Source organism: Camelina sativa, chromosome 20 (genome assembly GCF_030686135.1).
Source record: "Camelina sativa cultivar CO46 ecotype springtype chromosome 20, ASM3068613v1".
In the NCBI taxonomy this organism is placed as follows: Eukaryota; Viridiplantae; Streptophyta; class Magnoliopsida; order Brassicales; family Brassicaceae; genus Camelina; species Camelina sativa.
Window position 1 is genome coordinate 4,509,343 of NC_141899.1, and position 18,007 is coordinate 4,527,349.

Here is an 18,007-nt window from a genome sequence, read left to right on the forward strand (position 1 = left end):
AAACTTCGGGTCTAGGGATTGGTACTGGGTCAGAGACAGGCCCATGAGGGAGGTGTCGATTCGGAGAAGGAGGCCAGGTCAAATTTGTTAGAGGATCTCGGGATACGTAAAGCAGATGGGAGCGAGATTGTCGGAAAAAATAAAAGAATTCGATGTAATCTTTTGTTAGTTTAAATACTCCCCGATAGTGGGAAGGGAGCATGGATCGAATAATCTTATAATCAATTGTACCCAAAAACAAAGATCATTTAATACAAATCCAGTTCGTTATTTCTTCATTGTTCTTACCGATTTCAAATTTTGGTGCTATTTTTGAAAATCTTCCAAATTTTAATTATTCTCACCAGTTTGGATAACATAAATTGTAATGATTAATGTTTAACACAAAAGATAAATAAAATAATATGTGGTTTTAAAAGTTTCAAAATTGTCCATCTATAAATGTATATAATCAATCAAAAAGTTAGAAAATATATGTTCACCAATTAGATAAAGAAAAGAGGATATGATAAAAAGAAATGACACCATAAAATGGGTAAAATCTAGTACACAATAAATACAATTTCTAGTATGTCTAAATATAAAGATATGACATAATACAGTACATAAAATGAATTGAGACGTGACAGATTCCCATTGACCACCTTAATTAAGAAAACTTAGGTGTCTAATTATAGTTCCCTATAGTTAATCCCATTTAAAAAAAATTGCTTAAAAAATTAATTAATAAATATTTTACTCTTTTATAGTCATTAGAAATCAATGTCAATAGTCCACTAAACTCCAAGAGTCTTGTCAGTAGTGGTGAAATATACACATGTAACAGACCAATACTTAGAAATAAATATTATTTCTTTGCCTTTTTCTTTTGTAACTGTTATACTTAGAAAGTATCAATATTTTGACATCTGGTTTGTGGTTGGATAAGATATTTAACTCCTTACCATTCATTAGCTTGAATAACCTTTTAAATCATTTGACCCTCATAACTCTCATAAGTGTATAAAACAAACCATTCAAACTGTGACAATGACATATTCCAACAACCTTCAAATCGTTTTCACAATTTCCAAAACTTTATGCAATTGAGTTTTTTTTTTTTCTTTTCTTTTCTTCCAATAGCCATCTTCAAATCCGAAATCGATTATGTCACATCCTACCAGAGAACAACTATACACTTTTCATGCCCAAGACAGAAAACTATTCTCAAAACTTGTCCTAAAATTCTCTAGATCTCCAGCTGAGTCACTTCTTGTAATGGCTACATGGTTTTGGCTTGAAGATTTTTTCTCCCAAAACATCTTATCAACCATATTGGCTTTAAGCGATCCAGTCATAGTGGCTCTAGCTAACGAGGCTGTTTCTTGCTTCCAGTGCCTCGATTCCGATGAGCAGCCAAATGATCTCAGCCAGATCCCTCTCACCGCAGAACTCATGTCAGTAGACATATCCCTTCAAATCATCTACAAATACCGGTATAGTGCTATCACAGGAATCAAAAACTTTTTAACAACTGTTTGTGCTAGAATTTTTTCTGACATCCTTCAGCGAGTTCTTCCATCTTCTTCATCGTATTCTTTCATCACCAGACTCCGCCACCCTCTTATCATCCCTGGTTTCCCCCATCCAACGTTCGGAAGCATCAACGTAATGCCCGATGGAGAAAATGATCTCTTCAACAACAACTTGTCTTTTTCTTCACATGGTTTATGGGGTTGGACCTCTAACTGCATAGCGACTGATAACGAAAGGACAATGTTTATAACATTTTCTCGTGGGTTTCCAGTGTCGCAAGAAGAGGTGAAACGTTTTTTCACTAAAAACTATGGAGAAAATTGTGTTGAAGGCGTTTACATGAATGTGTACAAGGACAAGGACAACGACAATTCTCGTAATTATGGTCAACAACAATCACTGTATGCGAAGTTGGTCTTGGATTCGGTTGCTACTGTGGATCTCATACTCGACGGCGAGAAGATACAAAGGTTTAAGTATAATGGAAAACATATTTGGGCTCGTAAATTTAGCGAGAATAGAGATGGTTAACCTAAACCAAATGGAATATGGATTTTTCTTTTGCTTTGTTATATGAATGACATGGGCCGCATGGTCGTTGTAATCCTATGACTTAAACAAACTTTAAAGTAAGATTGTTAAATGTTATTAATGTTTACATTCTGAAATCTGAATTATATGTATTAATTTGTGAATCCAAAGGTAATGTGGTAGAAAACTGTTTTTTCCTATATAGCTCACCAAATCGATGATACAGGTTTACTTTTTGAATAACAACAAGGTGGTCGGGCAGTCGTTACGAAAAGAAAAACCATAAATGCGTCTGCCGGGAGTCGAACCCGGGTCTATTGCTTGGAAGGCAATTATCCTAACCGTTGGACTACAGACGCTAATTGGCAATTATGCATTATTTATTTACATATAGTAAAATTTAATATCTGTCATAGGTTTGAAATCTAGAACATGAACTTCAATTTTTCAGGCCTATTTCAAGCGTAATGGGCCACTCCCATCTCTGGATGAACATACCTAAGAAACAATTTTTGTACAGTATTCAGTTTAGTGGAGGCTTTGAGCCATCATCACTAATTTGTGGATTAGTCTCTCTCTATCTACCTTTCTTTTTCCTTCTTCTCGGAATTCATAACTGAAAAATGTGGAAATTCAAATTTTTTTGAAAAGAAAAAATCCTTAAAACTGAAGAATAGCCAATTAGGTAGGTATATGTCATTGACAATATAAGGGATTTGTGGATCTGTGATTCTCGCTGATTAGTATTCAACAAACCCGTTGTGATTGGCTAGGTGTGAACATAACAATATTAGTACTGTTTTACACTTTTAGGTATAATACCCATAAGGTTACACTAACAAATCAATCCATGGTTACATGAGTTGTTTGAAGTGTCTTATATATGGATTTCAATAAAAATAGATAAATATATTTTGTCTAGTGGATATATACGTTAGTTTCATGATAACCATAGAAAATAAAAGATTCAGTTCAATGTCAACATTTCACCAATACAAAATAAGTATGAAAAACATGATTGACAGGATCTGCTTTCCATTTTTTTGAGTTTTATATGTAGTTTGTTGAATATACTTTAGTCTACCATTTTTCGTCACCTGGATCATGATTTAACATAATTTTAGAAAGAACCATTATGTGCTCTCATAGCAATGGAAATAAATACAAAACATTCCATGTAATGTTAATATGAAAATTAGCTAATAGTTACGTCTTTGTCAAAAGGGAGACAAAATTTCTTATGTCTTACAAAGAATAAAACCAACATTAATGATTAAATTATAGAATAACTGGATAAAATTGGTTAGTCAACAAAATGAAGTCTTAACATCAAATCATACAATTTGTTAGGTAACCACTTGCACATCTACTATTTTACTAGTTCGGAAGTGGTCCAAACGAAAGGGATTTATGAACTATAAAATAGTAAGGTATTATTATCAAACCATTATATGTAGACAATAATATAATTAATTTACCAAAAAGCCTGAAGGTACGCATTGACCAATTGATTTATTCGTGCCAAAGTGGAGATAGTCATCTCTATTTTGTCCATCGATAATGATTTATTGATATCATTGATACTTCACAAATCCTAAAGTAAATCATCCACCAAATCATTTTATTGTGCCAAGATGATGGATATTGTGATTGGTGAGAAATGAGAATGGTGCGGTTAAAAAAAAAAAAGAGGGATAATGTGGATTGTGGTTAGTAATAATAATAAGTGGTTTTATTCAACTTAAATTATGGATTGTGGTCACTTAAGTTATACAAGTTGATATATATTCTTCAACACACTCCATAATGTAGAACCTTTAGCAACCTAAAGACTTCATATAATCAGGATCGGAGCACACATAAAGAAAGACTCCCAAGTCCCTAAAAAATAAATTTGTTCAAAGTTGAAATCAATGCCGGTTTCCACGTTTTTGTTTTTGTCATTTTCTTATATGATCATTTTCCAACTTATTTTATCTATAATAGTATGTGAATTAAGAGTCTTGGAAAGCCGAGTACCAACCCACACAGATGAAGACAAGATAAAATTAGATATTGTTTATACCAATTACAAGTAGAGTATCTTAATTTCCTTTTCCATTTTTATATTTATATGGATGTTGTTAATAAAACACAAAATTTTTATTAAAAAAAGTAAACAAAATTTTGATTATTTCGACTAGCGGGAAAAACACGTCCAAGCCGACAAAAGCATTGTAATCAAACTACATTCACACGAAACGCGCATCATAATTCACAAGCCGCGTGATTTTGGTGAGACGCATGGATCTCACACCTGATTCCCTGAACGCTCGACGCGCGTTGTCCTAACACCATTTTCCTCTGGCGTCTTGTGAACGCTATTGGGCTTTGGTAGCGATCACTAGGCCCATCTTTGGCTTTATAGGGAAAAAAAAATGGGAATTTAGTGGAAACTACCACATTTCATAAAAAACTTTTCCAAATTACCACATTTGAAAACATCTTTTCAGAACTACCATAAATCAACTTTTGTCATATATAAAAAGACAAATTTATCCCTACAGAAAGTGACAGATTTAAAGAGACAAAATTGTCTTTATGATGTGGGACCAATGGTGGGATATTAATTATTAATTTTTTTTTATTTTATTTTTTGGTCCAAAGAATAAACAAACGTGGTGGACAATAATTATTGTCCATCCAATTTACGAAATTTGTTTATTTCAAATTCTTGTCCACCAACATATTTTAAGTAACTTGTCCATAAGTATTAGTAAAATAAAATGTCCACAAGTACAAGTAGGAGAATCATAGTTCAAAAGATCTAAGTGGATAGTTTGTCCACGAGCAAAAAATTTGGTAACTTGTCTACGATAAGAATTTAGAAAAGGAATTTTGACAGTTACGACAAGATTTTTAAATTATGGACAAAATTATAATGGTGGACAAGAAATTTGATGGACCAAAAACGTAATATTGTGGACCAGTTTAATACTGTGGACAAAATAGTTATCCAAAAAATAAGTTTGATTTGTTTACAAACGAATCTAATAAAATATGTAGTCTGGAGACGAATGTAATTGAGAAAGATAAATTAGGAAGAATTTTATTAGTAAGCTTGTAGATTTAAAAGATAATGGACTGAATGTAAATATTTGTAAGAAAAGAAAAAAAAAAAAGAAAAAAAAGAGAGAAACGAAAGAGAGAGAGTGAGAGAGTGAGAGAGATAAACAAAGAAGAAAAAAGATATATTTTATATTTCTATATTAAATAAGGGGTATTTTCGTCTTTTTATTTAAGATTGTGGTATTGGGTGAAAGGAATTATAAAATGTGGTAGAAAGGAAAAGAAAGGTTTTGTAATGTGGTAGATTTATTAAAAAACTCAAAAAAAAATCTTGAGATGATGACAAATTGATAATTGTTCATGAAATGTTATTTATAAAAAATATCTTGCCTCATTGAACCAAAAATCTATCACGGATTTATCTACCTACTAATTAACAATAAACAACTTTATTATTTTGTCTACATTGCCTTTTTTTTTTTTTCTTTTTTCTTTTAAGTAGAAGAATCCAAACTAAAATCTTCATAAATTGATACCAAAAATAAAATCATAATTAAAATTGTAAACAAAAAAAACACTAATCCTCCAAATCTTTGATCACACACTGTAGAGGATATATACTCCATAAACTAATAAATATTTTGGTTGTTTTCCAAAGCATATCTCAAAAATATTTCGTGAATATCTTAGTTTTATTTTATTTCCTATTCACATTATTATCGTTCTATTAATTAAAACAAAATTAATAAATCGTGAAACAAAACATGGAAGAGCACAACTACGGCACTTAAAACTTAACACCCCGAACCCGAAGACTTCTTATAATAATTAAACCATCCATCTCACCAAAAACATTACAAACTAAATAATTAAACAAAACTCTTCTCTCTCTCTTATTTTGCTTACCCTGCGCCGCCGTCGCTTCTTCACCACAACCGTCGTCTCCGCCGCTTCACCACCGCAATGGGGAAAGGCGGAGCGCTAAGCGAAAGCGTGATAAAGAAGATCCTCCTCTCATACAGCTACGTAGCGATATGGATCTTCCTAAGCTTCACAGTAATCGTCTACAACAAATACATCCTCGACAAGAAGATGTACAATTGGCCATTCCCGATCTCACTCACAATGATCCACATGTCGTTTTGCTCAACCTTAGCTTTCCTCATCATCAAGGTTTTCAAATTCGTCGAGCCTGTCTCAATGTCACGCGACACTTACCTTAGATCCGTAGTCCCGATCGGAGCACTCTACGCTCTCTCCCTCTGGCTATCGAACTCTGCTTACATTTACCTCTCAGTCTCCTTCATCCAGATGCTTAAAGCTCTGATGCCTGTAGCTGTTTACTCCATCGGTGTTCTCTTCAAGAAGGAAGGTTTTAAATCTGATACGATGATGAACATGCTCTCGATCTCGTTTGGTGTTGCGATTGCTGCTTATGGTGAAGCTAGGTTTGATGTTTGGGGTGTTGTGCTTCAGCTTGGTGCTGTTGCTTTTGAAGCTACTCGTTTGGTTTTGATTCAGATCTTGCTTACTTCTAAAGGGATCACTCTTAATCCAATCACTTCGCTTTATTACGTTGCTCCTTGTTGTTTGGCTTTCTTGTTTGTTCCTTGGATCTACGTTGAGTTTCCTGTTCTTAGGGATACGTCTAGCTTCCATTTCGATTACGCTGTCTTTGGAGCTAATTCGTTCTGTGCGTTTGCTTTGAATCTTGCTGTGTTTCTTTTGGTTGGGAAGACTTCTGCTTTGACTATGAATGTTGCTGGTGTGGTTAAGGATTGGCTCTTGATTGCTTTCTCTTGGTCTGTGATTAAGGATACTGTGACTCCTATTAACCTTTTTGGGTATGGGATTGCGTTTTTGGGAGTTGCGTATTACAACCATGCGAAGTTGCAGGCCTTGAAGGCTAAAGAAGCTCAGAAGAAGATTCAGCAAGTTGATGAGGAAGGTGGTCGGTTGCTTGAAGAGAGGGAAGGTGATGGTGAAGGTAAGAAGAATGAGTCTGGGAATTAAATGAAGAAGAAGAAGATTGGATTTTTAGCAACGTTACACTGAATTGGGTGGGGAATAAGAGCATGGAAGAAGATTATATGATTTGGATGATCTGAGGTTGCTTTTGATCCATTTGTTTGCTCATTAGGTAGTGAAAGTCAGAATCTTTTTATTGCTTTCGTCTTTGTTTTTTTTTTGGAGCTTTCTTTTCTCTTTTCGTATTTGTTTTCTTCATGTTTATTTATGAGTACAATGGTGTTACTAAACCTCTGTTTATGGATTTTTCCTACTTCTTTATTTAACCATACTGAGATTATTGAAAGTTTCAGTATACTTGTGGATTCTAAGTTTTTGTGAATCCTCTAGAGGGTTCGTCCTTTGACATGTTCGGTCAATCGTGATGGTGTGAATTTGTATAGGTTGTTCAATGCAGTAGAGTTGACTATATAGAGTATAGATAAGAACTCAAATCGATTCAGTAAATTCCTGAACAAAGGCAAAATGCATTGAAAAAGGAGGTTTGGTCTGAAAGAGAAGATTTTGATGTAAAAGTTGTTGCACAATTACATAAAAGGAGATCGAGAGATTACACTTACAGCAGTTGGAAAATTTGATACAAGAAATGGCTGAGACAAGCCTTGTGTTTTTGATTGTCTGATCATGTCATCTGTCGAACAATCATGATTAAGTTAGTTAGCATCCTACGGCTCCATCCATTGATGATTGATCGTTAGTTAACATTGACAATGCCAAGTTCCCGTGTAGTCCATTATCTTTTTCTACTTTTCTTTTCATTTAGCACCAAAATTATAGGGTGGTGCCTGTCCTCACACATATAGCTCCCAAAATCCCACAATTATAGACTCGAGGTGTTTGTGACCCCTATTTCCTTTTTGGTCACCGGCAAAAAGGTCAAAGTTACCAAAAAGGGAAATGACGGAGGGCATTATCACGTGGGCTTTAGTTAATGAATAAGCCCAGTGCATGGCTGATAAAGGTATAAGGCCCATTCGTTTTCTTTATTTACTTTCCAATCCTTAAAAATTCGGTTGATAATTGATTAAACCCCGGAAAATTTAAATTTGACAAATAGAACCCGTTCGCCGTTTTTGAACCTCAGAAAACAGCAAAACCTCTCAAAAACCCTAATTTGCTTTTCTTCCTCTTCGCGACTCCTCCTCACTCTCTCTTTCGCCCTTCTCCTCCGCCACCGTCTACAGAATCTCATCTCCTGGGCAGACTGAAACAAGTTAGATTTATTTGACCATCCACTTATCTCTCTGTCTCCTTCGGTTTTGTCTGTCTGAATTGGTTAGTTGCTTGTTTTTGTTTACTCTCAAAGTGTTGAATTAGATTGTTTTTTGAGTCATTCGATTGGTAAGTTGCTGCATTTTTTTTTATTTTTCCAATTGAAATCGATTTAGCTGTGGAACTTTTTTGTATCTTTTACATTGACTAGCTTAGCTCGAGTTTTCGTTGTGGGTTGACGACAAGGAAGGAACTTTAATTGTTTTCGACTTGGAGATGTTAGTGTGTGTATAATGTACGCATGTATTTGATTGTTTGCTTGAAACAATTTCAGGGAAAGATGAATTTGGTGAACATTAGAGACGTTTTGACTTCTTTCAGTCCTGCTCTAGACTATCTCGCTATTAGCACAGGCGATGGCCGTATTAAGGTATCCAAAGTCCTCTTCTTTTATGGTTTAGTGTTATGTTTTCACATGGCTCTCTACTTGTTAGTTTCTTTATTGGTAAATTTATAGTCATATAATACAATTGTGAACGGGCCCGTTTGATTTTACCTGTGTTGATTGGAATTTGTTTCATATTTTCTGACTCTGTTCAGTTTGTATGGATTTTTCTATTCAAAGAGAAGATCTTTTGCTTTTCAATTAATGTAATTTTTGTTTGGTGTTGTATAGATTTGGGATACCGTAAAGGGTCAGGTCCAAACAGAGTTTGCTGATATTGCATCTACAGAGGAGACGAACATATATACTAAAGTTGCCAAAGGTCACCTTTCTGTCGATTATACTTGCATGAAATGGCTGTCTCTGGAGAAAAAGGTACATGGGCTTAGTTTATTTTTATTCTAGTATCTTGGTGTTTATTAAGTTTGTTAAATTATTGTTTCTGCTTACACATAAGCCTTATTCTTGTTATTTGCAGAAGAAGAGAAAACTTGGAACTTCCGTATTGGTATTAGGAACTGGTGGAGGAGATGTTTTAGCGCTTGATGTGGCTTCTGGTCAGCTAAAATGGAGAATAAGTGATTGTCATCCCGGGTGTGTAACTAACTCTCACTGACTTCTTCTTTACTATTCATTTGTTGGGCCATATTTGAAAAGCAAATAGATATTTTTCTGTTATTTGGTCATGCTCTAGGTAGCTGCTCTCTCTGCAAATCTTTATAAATTTTCGTCTTTATAGCTGGGTTAGGACATTTATCAATATGTGTTTCTTGTGTTATGTAGTGGTGTCAATGCTGTTTCATCTTCAGCAAGGGCCTCGTGCATATACAGTGGTGGGGCAGATGGGATGGTTTGTCAAATTGATCCCCATAGTGGAAATCTGATCAGAAAGTTCAAAGCTTCAACAAAAGCAGTTTCTTCTTTATGCGTTTCACCAGGTGTGTCCTTCCGTCTGTTCTAAATAGTATTTACATATTTTTTGAGTAGCTCAGAAAAGCTTCATTGAAGTACCGTGGAGAAATTTCTGTTTACATGTTTACATGCATGTATACCTGCTGAATGCTGATGATGTTTTTTTTCTTCTCCCAATTGTAGATGGAAAAATATTAGTCACTGCATCTGCTCAGTTGAAGACTTTTAACTGCTCAGATCTCAAGAAGATACAGAAGTTTACTGGTCATCCTGTGAGTACCATTACTTATATATACCAGGTTTTATGGTTAGGATGCTGCCTCTATGTCACACATTAGAAGGCTGTTAACAGTTTTTAATGTTATACAGGGAGGTGTACGTTGTGTGGCTTTTACCGAGGATGGGAAGTACGTCCTCTCATCCGCAGCCGGTGAAAGATATATTGCAGTATGGAAATCAGATGGTGCAAAGAAGCAGTCAGCTAGCTGTGTTCTTGCGTTGGAGCACCCTCCCGTCTTCGTGGATAGTTGGGGTGAAACAAATGAAAAAGGGTTATATGTTTTAGCGATTTCAGAAATAGGTGTCTGTTATTTTTGGTATGCATCAAATGTTGAGGAGCTATGCAATGCAAAGCCTACAAAAGTCGCATTAGCAACTGAAGATTCTCCACTCAAACACCATAAGGGATCATTGCCTATAATCTTTGCTGCCAAATTACAAGGCATTTTGAAGCCTGGATCTGCGCATGCATTTATTGCATCCGGATTGCTGGTGAAACCGTCATTCCAGAAAATGGTGTTGCAGTTTGGCACAGACATGGTGCTGAATGCCTCTAAGGATGGGATCCTTCTCCCCATCGCTCAAGTTTCCAAGTCCAGCAAGGGCCAAGGCGTGCAGAATAGAGGTATTTTCTATGGGCCTATACCCTTTTGTTTCATCTTCTCAGTATGGAGGATGTTTGTCCTCAATACTGCCTTTTGAATTCTGCAGTTTCCGTTTTTCCCATTTACTGTCAGTAACAGTGACTGACCAAGATTTTATAATTTTATAGTTATAACATTAGACCGGGCACATGCGGAGGATGCTTTGCTGCCAATCGCAAGGGTTGCTGATCTGCATGAGAAATTGCACTCATCTGATAAGGATACTGATATGGTTGACCAAAGTCAAGCTGGTGAGTTTTCCATCACGGCACTGAAGTCTCACCGTCCTGATGCAGGTCACTTGATTGTGTTGGCTGTTTTAGTAGTTATATGCCAGATGCCTTTTATTCATTGTTTTTTTTTTTAATTTCAAAATTTCAGATCATGAGGAAACATTTAGCATGGAGGATAAGTTGAGATCGTTAGGGATACTAGGAGGTACAGATGAACAAAAGAACCTTACCTATGCTTCGATAATTGATGGAATTGATCTTGAGGCTTATCTACCACCAAAGAAGGTATATCTGCTTTCTAGATGCTCTCTTCTTTGGCCGGTGTTACATCTTACTGATGCATCTCTTTAAAGAATTTTCTTTGAATCTCCAATCGTAGTAGTCATAGATTTTTTGTGTATTGCCAGTTAAAGTCTGCTGTTTTGTCAATGGAACCCTCTTCTGCATTCAAGACTCTAGATGCTTTGGTTGCTATGTGGCAGACAAGGTCGGTTCTTTAGTTTCCTCCTTTCCTATTCGCAAGATTCATCTTTAATAACTATTATTGAAGCTTTAACCGATTAAAAAAGTGAGCTTAAAATCTAGATGTTCTTCTCACTAGCAATTTTAATTCGTCTAATCTTCGGCTATGATTATAATCCACACCATGTTTGATTCTTCAGTCTCACTGTATTTATTTCAACAGGGCATGTGGTGGGAGGCATCTTCTACCATGGATTTACAGCATAATGGTGAATCATAGTCATTACATCATGTCTCAAGAACCAAAAAATCAACAGCTGCTTAATACATTGCTTAAGGTATGAGCCTAAGAGATAAGAATAGAGCCAATGATTTTGTTAGTTCTGTATAATTTTCATGGTTTAATTATGTTATGCTGTACTTCCAGATTACCAAGTCCCGAGGAACGGCTCTTCAACAGTTACTACAGATATCAGGGCGCTTACAACTTGTTACAGCCCAGGTTACATACCCATCATCTTCTTCTATTCAGTTGTCAAGGTTGTTTACAAGCAATCATATGGCTATTTAGTTTTAATAAACTTTTTGTTTTACGGCAGATCAATAAAGCTGCAGGAAATCAGACTCAAACAACAGCTCACGATCACGAGATTGATGAAAGTGAGGATGAGGAAGAAGATGTAGAAGAGCATTTCTATGGTGAGAATGATAATGAATCCGATTTAAGCAGCGACGATGGAAAGGATAAAGGTAAATAATTTTTGTTTCATTTTTGCATATTGGTTTGTAGAGTAAATGTTATATCTAAATCTTGCCTACTGTTTTACTTCCAGATGATTCCTTGATGGAGATGTAAGCTTATGAGCGAAGAGTAGAGAAAGGAGCTTGGCCTCGTCTTCTCATGTTTTTTTTTGCCCTTCTCTTTTAGTGATCTCTATGATCTTGTATTAGAATTTGTATTTTTGATCCAAAGCGGGAATTCTTAACGCTTTGCACAGAATTATATTTGATCTTTCTTTAAACTGAACAAGTCTACAACGAAACGCTTAAGTTCCATACCAAAGAAATATTACTTACAAGGGCAAGGGAAACAAAGCCTTTCTTGTTTTGTCTCTATTCTATTCAAATACTAAAACTTCTCGGCCTATTCAGTACCGGTGTCAAATACAAGTCACATAGCATTAACCTTTCTTTTCATCTCGGCTGATCTTTTGGTTTCTGGTTCTTCAATTGATCTCAGTGTCAGAAATTGCTTTAAACTGCGCATTAAGACAGCCATGTGCTTTTGAGAAAAGGATTCTATTTCTTGTCAGAACATCCTTTGGAATGCATTCAAGACTCCGATTCTGCACGTTTTGGGCTTGAAGCATAAGGCACCAACTGATCAACATGTTCTTCTCTTTCAAGCGAACATACCACAGCTTCTGAAGATCATCCCATGACTTGAAACACAATTCCGAAGCTTTCCAACCTCGACCTAGCACACCAAAATATAAATAACCCTATCATCAAAACAGACAATCACAATAGTTATAGTTATATGAGCAAAGTACAGAAAGGAACCATTAACATTCAGAAATCCTGAAAAGGCAATTGGTAAAAGAACATCCACATTACAATTGTAAGCCACATTGAAATTTCTTCAATTAAGTACACTCTATGAACAAGCAACAAGTAAGCTAAGAGGTCGACTTTGAAGTATATCACATTTTAATGATTCTCAGAGTATCACAGACAAAATGAGGAGTAAACACTTGCCAAAGAGGTCGAATTTGAAGTAAAATAGAAAATGAGGAAGGAAAAGGGTGAACCATAGATAACAGGTTTGTCTTCGTCTTGGCTTCTGTCGAAGTCAAAGAGCTCTTCGAGAGGACTTTTGGGCGTTCGAATGGTTGAGGCAGAAAAGAAATCCGATCTCGTATGTCAAAGAAACAACATAATTGACATTAAAAAGTCAAGAAATCATTTATTTATATTCTCAAATCCACAACAGTCTGTACCGCTCAGGCTCTCATTCGTGTCCATCAACAACATGTAGAACTTCCGAACGTAACCCGCATTCTCCTATCTTCCAGTCGTTACCGTTTTCGACGTTAAACTCAAAGACAAGCTCGCTGGAAGTTACAATTGCTTCGATTTCGAATGTGTACAGATGCTCTGTTAGGCCTGGAGAAATATATTCTGCCAATGTTATAGACCTAACACCGAAAGAAATACGTAACCTTTTATCTCTATCAGGAGCCTCATAGTCACCATTATTAACCAGCAAGATGCAAGCCTTAAATCTCATGGATGTAGGAAGTGGCCTCTCATTCAACTTAATTGTCAATGAACCCCCAGTTGCTCGGTGAGTGAAGTACGCAGGCACTTCTCTACCAGGTAAGACTGCTCGCCTACTCGGTGTCTGGATGATGAGGTCTCTTGCTTCTTGATTCAGTTTAAAGCACTTACCAAAGTCGAGAATAATCTTTGGATTGTGGAAGGAGCAATCTAGTCTCTCCAACGACTCACAATCTTCTGCATCAATCTCTTTTAAAGATTCTGGAATCTGTGGCAGTGATACCACCTTCCTGCACCCCTTGAGCCTGAGCTTCCTAAGACGAGAAATTCTCTTGATCCATGGAGGAACCACTTGCATTTCTGTATCGTTCAAGTCCAGATGTTTGATGATGTCAAGAGCATGAGGGAATTCCCTGAGGTTTTCAAAGTATGACATCAGCAACTCATCAAGACGGGGCCATGACCTGATCGAGGGAGGCACTTCTTCTATTGCGGTTCCACAGAGATTGAGAGTTCTAACGTTTGTGGAGATCTCTGGAAACCTTTTCAACATCGAGCAATTCTTGAGCGCAAGTATGTTCAAAGATTTGAAATTGACGTTGCTGGGAAGATCCTCTAGCTTAGAGCATCCGTCTAAACGCAATTCCTGCAACTTCTGAAGGTTTCCAATAGAAAGAGGAAGTTCCACCAGATTTGAGCAATTACTGAGATCCATGTACTCTAGATTAGTGGCATTCCCAATAGAGGAGGGCAGCTCCACCAGATTTGAGCAACTGTGAAGATTCAAATATCGAAGATCAATGAGGTTTCCAATAGAGCGAAGTTTGATCAGTCTAGAGCAATAAGAAAGATTCAACAGATTAATGGCATTTCCAGTAGAGGGGAGTTCCAACAGATTTGAGCAATTGCAAAGAAGCAATCTTTGCAGATTAATGGCATTCCCAAAAGAGGGAAGCTCCACAAGACTTGAGCACCCATTAAGATATAAATCCTCGAGATTGGTGGCATTCCCAATACAAGAAGGGAGTCTGATCAGACTGGAGCAATAATAAAGAATCAATTTTCGAAGATTAGTGGCAGTTGAGAGATCAGGAAGCTCCTTCAAGTTTACAGAAAAACTCAAATCCATCCGCCTGAGATTTTGAAGCGGCTGTACAGACAATTAACACAAACATGGTTGTATATACACTTAGAAGTGAAACTCATGAGAAAAACCACTTAACAAAATACTTCCATGTGAAAAAAAGGTCAAAGATAGATTAGAAATATAGAGAAAGTACTTACTTTAATTCCTTCCCACAACGTTTCAAGCTTGCTGTACTTCAGGTTTAGTTCAATAAGGAACTCAACGTTCACAATAGAAGGCAAACATGTCATCGGAAAATAATTCCAATCTAGTAATTGAAGTTTGCGAGAAAGATAGTTCAGACCGCGAGATAGTTGCAATTTATCACGGCCACCTTCGAATCTTAAGAACTGAAGATTAGACATTCCTTTGAAAATCCTCTCTGTTAGATCGAATTCTTCCTCGATTGTGTAGCGGAAATTTATGCCTATTACACCTTTACTACCCTGAAATAAACGAAAAAAAAAAAAAAAAAAAGGTAAGAGAGATTGTTTAAAAATAAACTAAATTTGTAGGGAGCAATGCAATGAACTTACTGCTGCATCACCACTCAGCATATCACATATCTCGTCTTCATCGAACAAAAACTGGCGCTGTCCAGGCTCATGAATGGATTGTTTACGAACGATTTCTCCACCTAGTTTTGCTAGCAAACTATGCATCTTTATAGTTCCATAGTTGCTAAAAGATATGAGAGATTTCTCAGCCAAGACATTGTATTGAAACCATGATTTTAGAAAGTTTGATGGGATTTAGAAAATTTGGAATTTTGAATGATTTTAGGGAAGTTGATATGATTTATTGTAAAATTCTTTCAAATCCCACCTAAAACCATGAGATTTGGATTTCTCTATTTTTAACTAAACAAATCCCACCTAAATCCTCCAGAATCTCAAAAATCATTAAAATCCAAATCCACAAACTATTTTGAATAACAGTGGATTTTAAAGTAGATTTTTAAATCATCAGTTCAATAACAGTGGATTTTAATAGACTTTTTAAAATACATAATTGAATAACATAGTATTTATAAGTTTCACACAAATCACTTAAAATGTCAAGTTGAATACATCCCCCTAAGTCTTTGCCTTACTTCCACAAACTTCTTTGCAAGATGCTCTTCCACTTTCTCAATCTCTTCCCGGTTGAAAAAACATGCTATATGAAGAAATAAATCTTTATCTTCGTCATCTAAAGCGTCATAGCTGAACTTCAAAATGCTCTGAATATCAGCGTCAAGGCTAGTTTCTAATCTTGGTAGTGACTTTTTCCACTCTTCCTTTGACATCCCCTTAAAGTAGGATCCCATAACTCTTAGCCCCAAAGGGAGGTTACCAGCAAGGTACGTAACTTTCCAAGCAAGCTCCTCAAAACCAGTTTTAGGAAACTTTTGACCAAAAGCATACATGCAGAAGATTTGAAGAGCCTCTTCAGTTGCTGGAAAATCCACCTTGTAAAAATAGTTAATCCCATGTGCTCTGAGAAGTCGGTGATCTTGTGTTGTAATGATAATACGACTCCCAGGACCAAACCACCAAGTTTCTTTCGCCATAGCATCAAGTTGTACTGATTTGTCTACGCCATCAAGAACGACCAAAACTTTCTTGTCTTTCAACCTATCTTGGGCAACTCCTAAATGAGGAATCTCCATATCCTTCTGCTTCGTTATTTGAGACAGAAACATTTGTTGTAATTGCAGCTTCGCGCTGTAGTCATCGGAATCGGTTGGTCTTGTATAGTTTGCTTTGATATTCTCTATAAAGACACTCAGTTGGAAACTGTTGGAGAATTGGTTGTATACAACTCTGGCAATTGTGGTCTTCCCAATCCCAGGAGGACCCCAAATCCCAATTATCCTCACTTCATCTGATTCTAGGCGCAACAACGGTTTCATCTTTTCTAAATGAGCTCTCATCCCAACAAACCCGTCGAAATCTCTTGATGGTGTGGAATTAATCAATATGTTAGAAATATCAGTGGCAATTTTCTTGATCATGGCGGCTTCATTATCCCTATCAACTAGAGAACATTACATTTAGTAAATAACCAAGGAAGTGTCACACTCATTCAAAAAAGAATATGAACTTATTAGATGGGTATATTGTTTAAAAGCTACAAATATGTTACAGTTTTTAGGAGCAAATGGGAATCAAAGGGACTAACCAGTTGCTTGAATGATAACCAGCGATGGTGGCCACTTCTGCCAAAGCTTGTCTCCATCTTTCAGTGTCCTCCTTTGATTTACCGGCACAAGTTTTTCTAAAGACTTTCCCAAAATCTCCGGTCAGCTTTTTGACATCAGATGGATCTACTTTATGAAAAACGGCCATCACAGTTTGACCTAACTCTTCTCTGCACTTCATAATCTCCACAAGTTCGTCAAGACACCATTTTGAAGAAGCGTAGTTCCTAGAGAGCAAGATAATAGCGATCTTAGATCCTCTAATAGCCCGAATGAGCTCAGGACCGATGGATTCTCCTCTTTTGATCTCATTATCAACGAACGGAGTGATTCCCATTCTTTGAAACTCCATCTGAATGTGGCTGAGAAAGTCTCTACGGACATCTTCCCCGCGGAAGCTGGGAAAGACTTGGTGCGTCCACGTGCTAGACAAAGAAGGTGAAGAAGGAACAGATGAAGGAGACAAAGACGATGTAGATGATGATGAAGGAGGTAAAGAAGATGGAGGAACTGATGAAAGAGACAACGGAGATGGAGATGAAGGAGGTAAAGAAGATGACTTCTTTTCTTGATTTTCTTGATGGAATCTGAGTTTTCTCAAAAGGGTGAAGAAGCCTATTGCAGCTGCAACAGTGGTAAGGTAAAAAGAAGAAGCCATTAATTAGTATGAACAGTTTTCTTATCTCTTTTGCTTTGCTATGCTATCAACTATCACAGAGCTTTAAAGTGAGAGCTATAGGAGGCTCTGTATACAATGTAAAAACGTTGACTTCATTGACTGAGAAGTCCTCACAGAAAATTACAAGAACGTACTGGTCCTACATGAGCAACTAGCTAGAGAAGAAGCTTCCTTCAATAATGTTTCTATAGTAAATAAAATCATAAGAAGGAAGTAGCCAAGGGAAAACACAACTACACAAACACAAACAAGACATAGAAGACAAGATAATTTTCTTTATATAAGAAAACAGTACAAGGAAAGATAATGTAGACTGTAGAAATCATGCGAACTTTTCTATGAATCGGCTGTGACATTCTAATTCTAAGAAGAAGACTCACAAAACAATTTCAAAAAAAGGGAACACAAGACTCAAAATACTTACATGGATT

General features: G+C 36.3%; 4 protein-coding genes and 1 non-coding gene across 8 annotated transcripts; 3 read left to right on the top strand and 2 right to left on the bottom strand.

The window, feature by feature from the left end:
* The first annotated feature begins 967 nt into the window (after positions 1 to 967).
* LOC104769339 (uncharacterized) lies at positions 968 to 2,183 on the top strand. The gene has a single exon (XM_010493535.2). The coding sequence runs from the start codon at positions 1,147 to 1,149 to the stop codon at positions 2,044 to 2,046; it is 900 nt and encodes a 299-aa protein (XP_010491837.1). The 5' UTR covers positions 968 to 1,146; the 3' UTR covers positions 2,047 to 2,183.
* A 150-nt stretch (positions 2,184 to 2,333) lies between these two features.
* On the bottom strand, positions 2,334 to 2,405 carry TRNAG-UCC (transfer RNA glycine (anticodon UCC)). Its single transcript has one exon. It is a non-coding gene; the product is annotated as a tRNA-Gly (tRNA).
* Positions 2,406 to 5,742: 3,337 nt separating this feature from the next.
* On the top strand, positions 5,743 to 7,408 carry LOC104769340 (putative sugar phosphate/phosphate translocator At5g11230). Its single transcript, XM_010493536.3, has one exon. It carries the CDS (start codon positions 6,058 to 6,060, stop codon positions 7,105 to 7,107), a length of 1,050 nt encoding a protein of 349 aa, XP_010491838.1. The 5' UTR covers positions 5,743 to 6,057; the 3' UTR covers positions 7,108 to 7,408.
* Positions 7,409 to 8,137: 729 nt separating this feature from the next.
* On the top strand, positions 8,138 to 12,423 carry LOC104769346 (uncharacterized). 4 transcript variants are annotated; one of them, XM_010493544.3, is made up of 14 exons: positions 8,138 to 8,397; positions 8,669 to 8,764; positions 9,011 to 9,154; positions 9,258 to 9,373; positions 9,563 to 9,717; positions 9,875 to 9,963; positions 10,061 to 10,595; positions 10,743 to 10,865; positions 10,996 to 11,132; positions 11,255 to 11,334; positions 11,533 to 11,647; positions 11,737 to 11,811; positions 11,909 to 12,059; positions 12,143 to 12,423. In XM_010493544.3, the coding sequence occupies exons 2-14, from the start codon at positions 8,675 to 8,677 to the stop codon at positions 12,163 to 12,165; spliced, it is 1,833 nt and encodes a 610-aa protein (XP_010491846.1). In that variant the 5' UTR covers positions 8,138 to 8,397; positions 8,669 to 8,674; the 3' UTR covers positions 12,166 to 12,423. The 4 variants fall into 4 exon arrangements, with proteins under 4 accessions (XP_010491846.1, XP_087361269.1, XP_010491844.1 ...); XM_087505143.1 differs by having other exon boundaries at positions 8,138 to 8,335; XM_010493542.3 differs by having other exon boundaries at positions 8,145 to 8,397; positions 10,743 to 10,910.
* Positions 12,299 to 17,709, bottom strand: LOC104769345 (putative disease resistance protein RPP1). Its single transcript, XM_087505147.1, has 6 exons — positions 16,879 to 17,709; positions 15,791 to 16,727; positions 15,252 to 15,428; positions 14,874 to 15,161; positions 13,121 to 14,739; positions 12,299 to 12,786 (listed from the first exon to the last, which is right to left on the bottom strand). Exons 1-5 carry the CDS (start codon positions 17,553 to 17,555, stop codon positions 13,321 to 13,323), a joined length of 3,498 nt encoding a protein of 1,165 aa, XP_087361273.1. The 5' UTR covers positions 17,556 to 17,709; the 3' UTR covers positions 12,299 to 12,786; positions 13,121 to 13,320.
* Positions 17,710 to 18,007: the final 298 nt, after the last annotated feature.

Coding starts and splice junctions, on each gene's coding strand:
- LOC104769339 (XM_010493535.2), top strand. CDS start 1,147: ATGTCACATCCTACCAGAGAACAACTATACACTTTTCATGCCCAAGAC.
- LOC104769346 (XM_010493542.3), top strand. CDS start 8,675: ATGAATTTGGTGAACATTAGAGACGTTTTGACTTCTTTCAGTCCTGCT. Junction 8,765..9,010: donor CAGGCGATGGCCGTATTAAG/GTATCCAAAGTC, acceptor GGTGTTGTATAG/ATTTGGGATACCGTAAAGGG. Junction 12,060..12,142: donor CGACGATGGAAAGGATAAAG/GTAAATAATTTT, acceptor TTTTACTTCCAG/ATGATTCCTTGATGGAGATG.
- LOC104769340 (XM_010493536.3), top strand. CDS start 6,058: ATGGGGAAAGGCGGAGCGCTAAGCGAAAGCGTGATAAAGAAGATCCTC.
- LOC104769345 (XM_087505147.1), bottom strand. CDS start 17,555: ATGGCTTCTTCTTTTTACCTTACCACTGTTGCAGCTGCAATAGGCTTC. Junction 16,728..16,878: donor GGTTATCATTCAAGCAACTG/GTTAGTCCCTTT, acceptor TCTAGTTGATAG/GGATAATGAAGCCGCCATGA. Junction 15,162..15,251: donor TGCTGAGTGGTGATGCAGCA/GTAAGTTCATTG, acceptor CGTTTATTTCAG/GGTAGTAAAGGTGTAATAGG.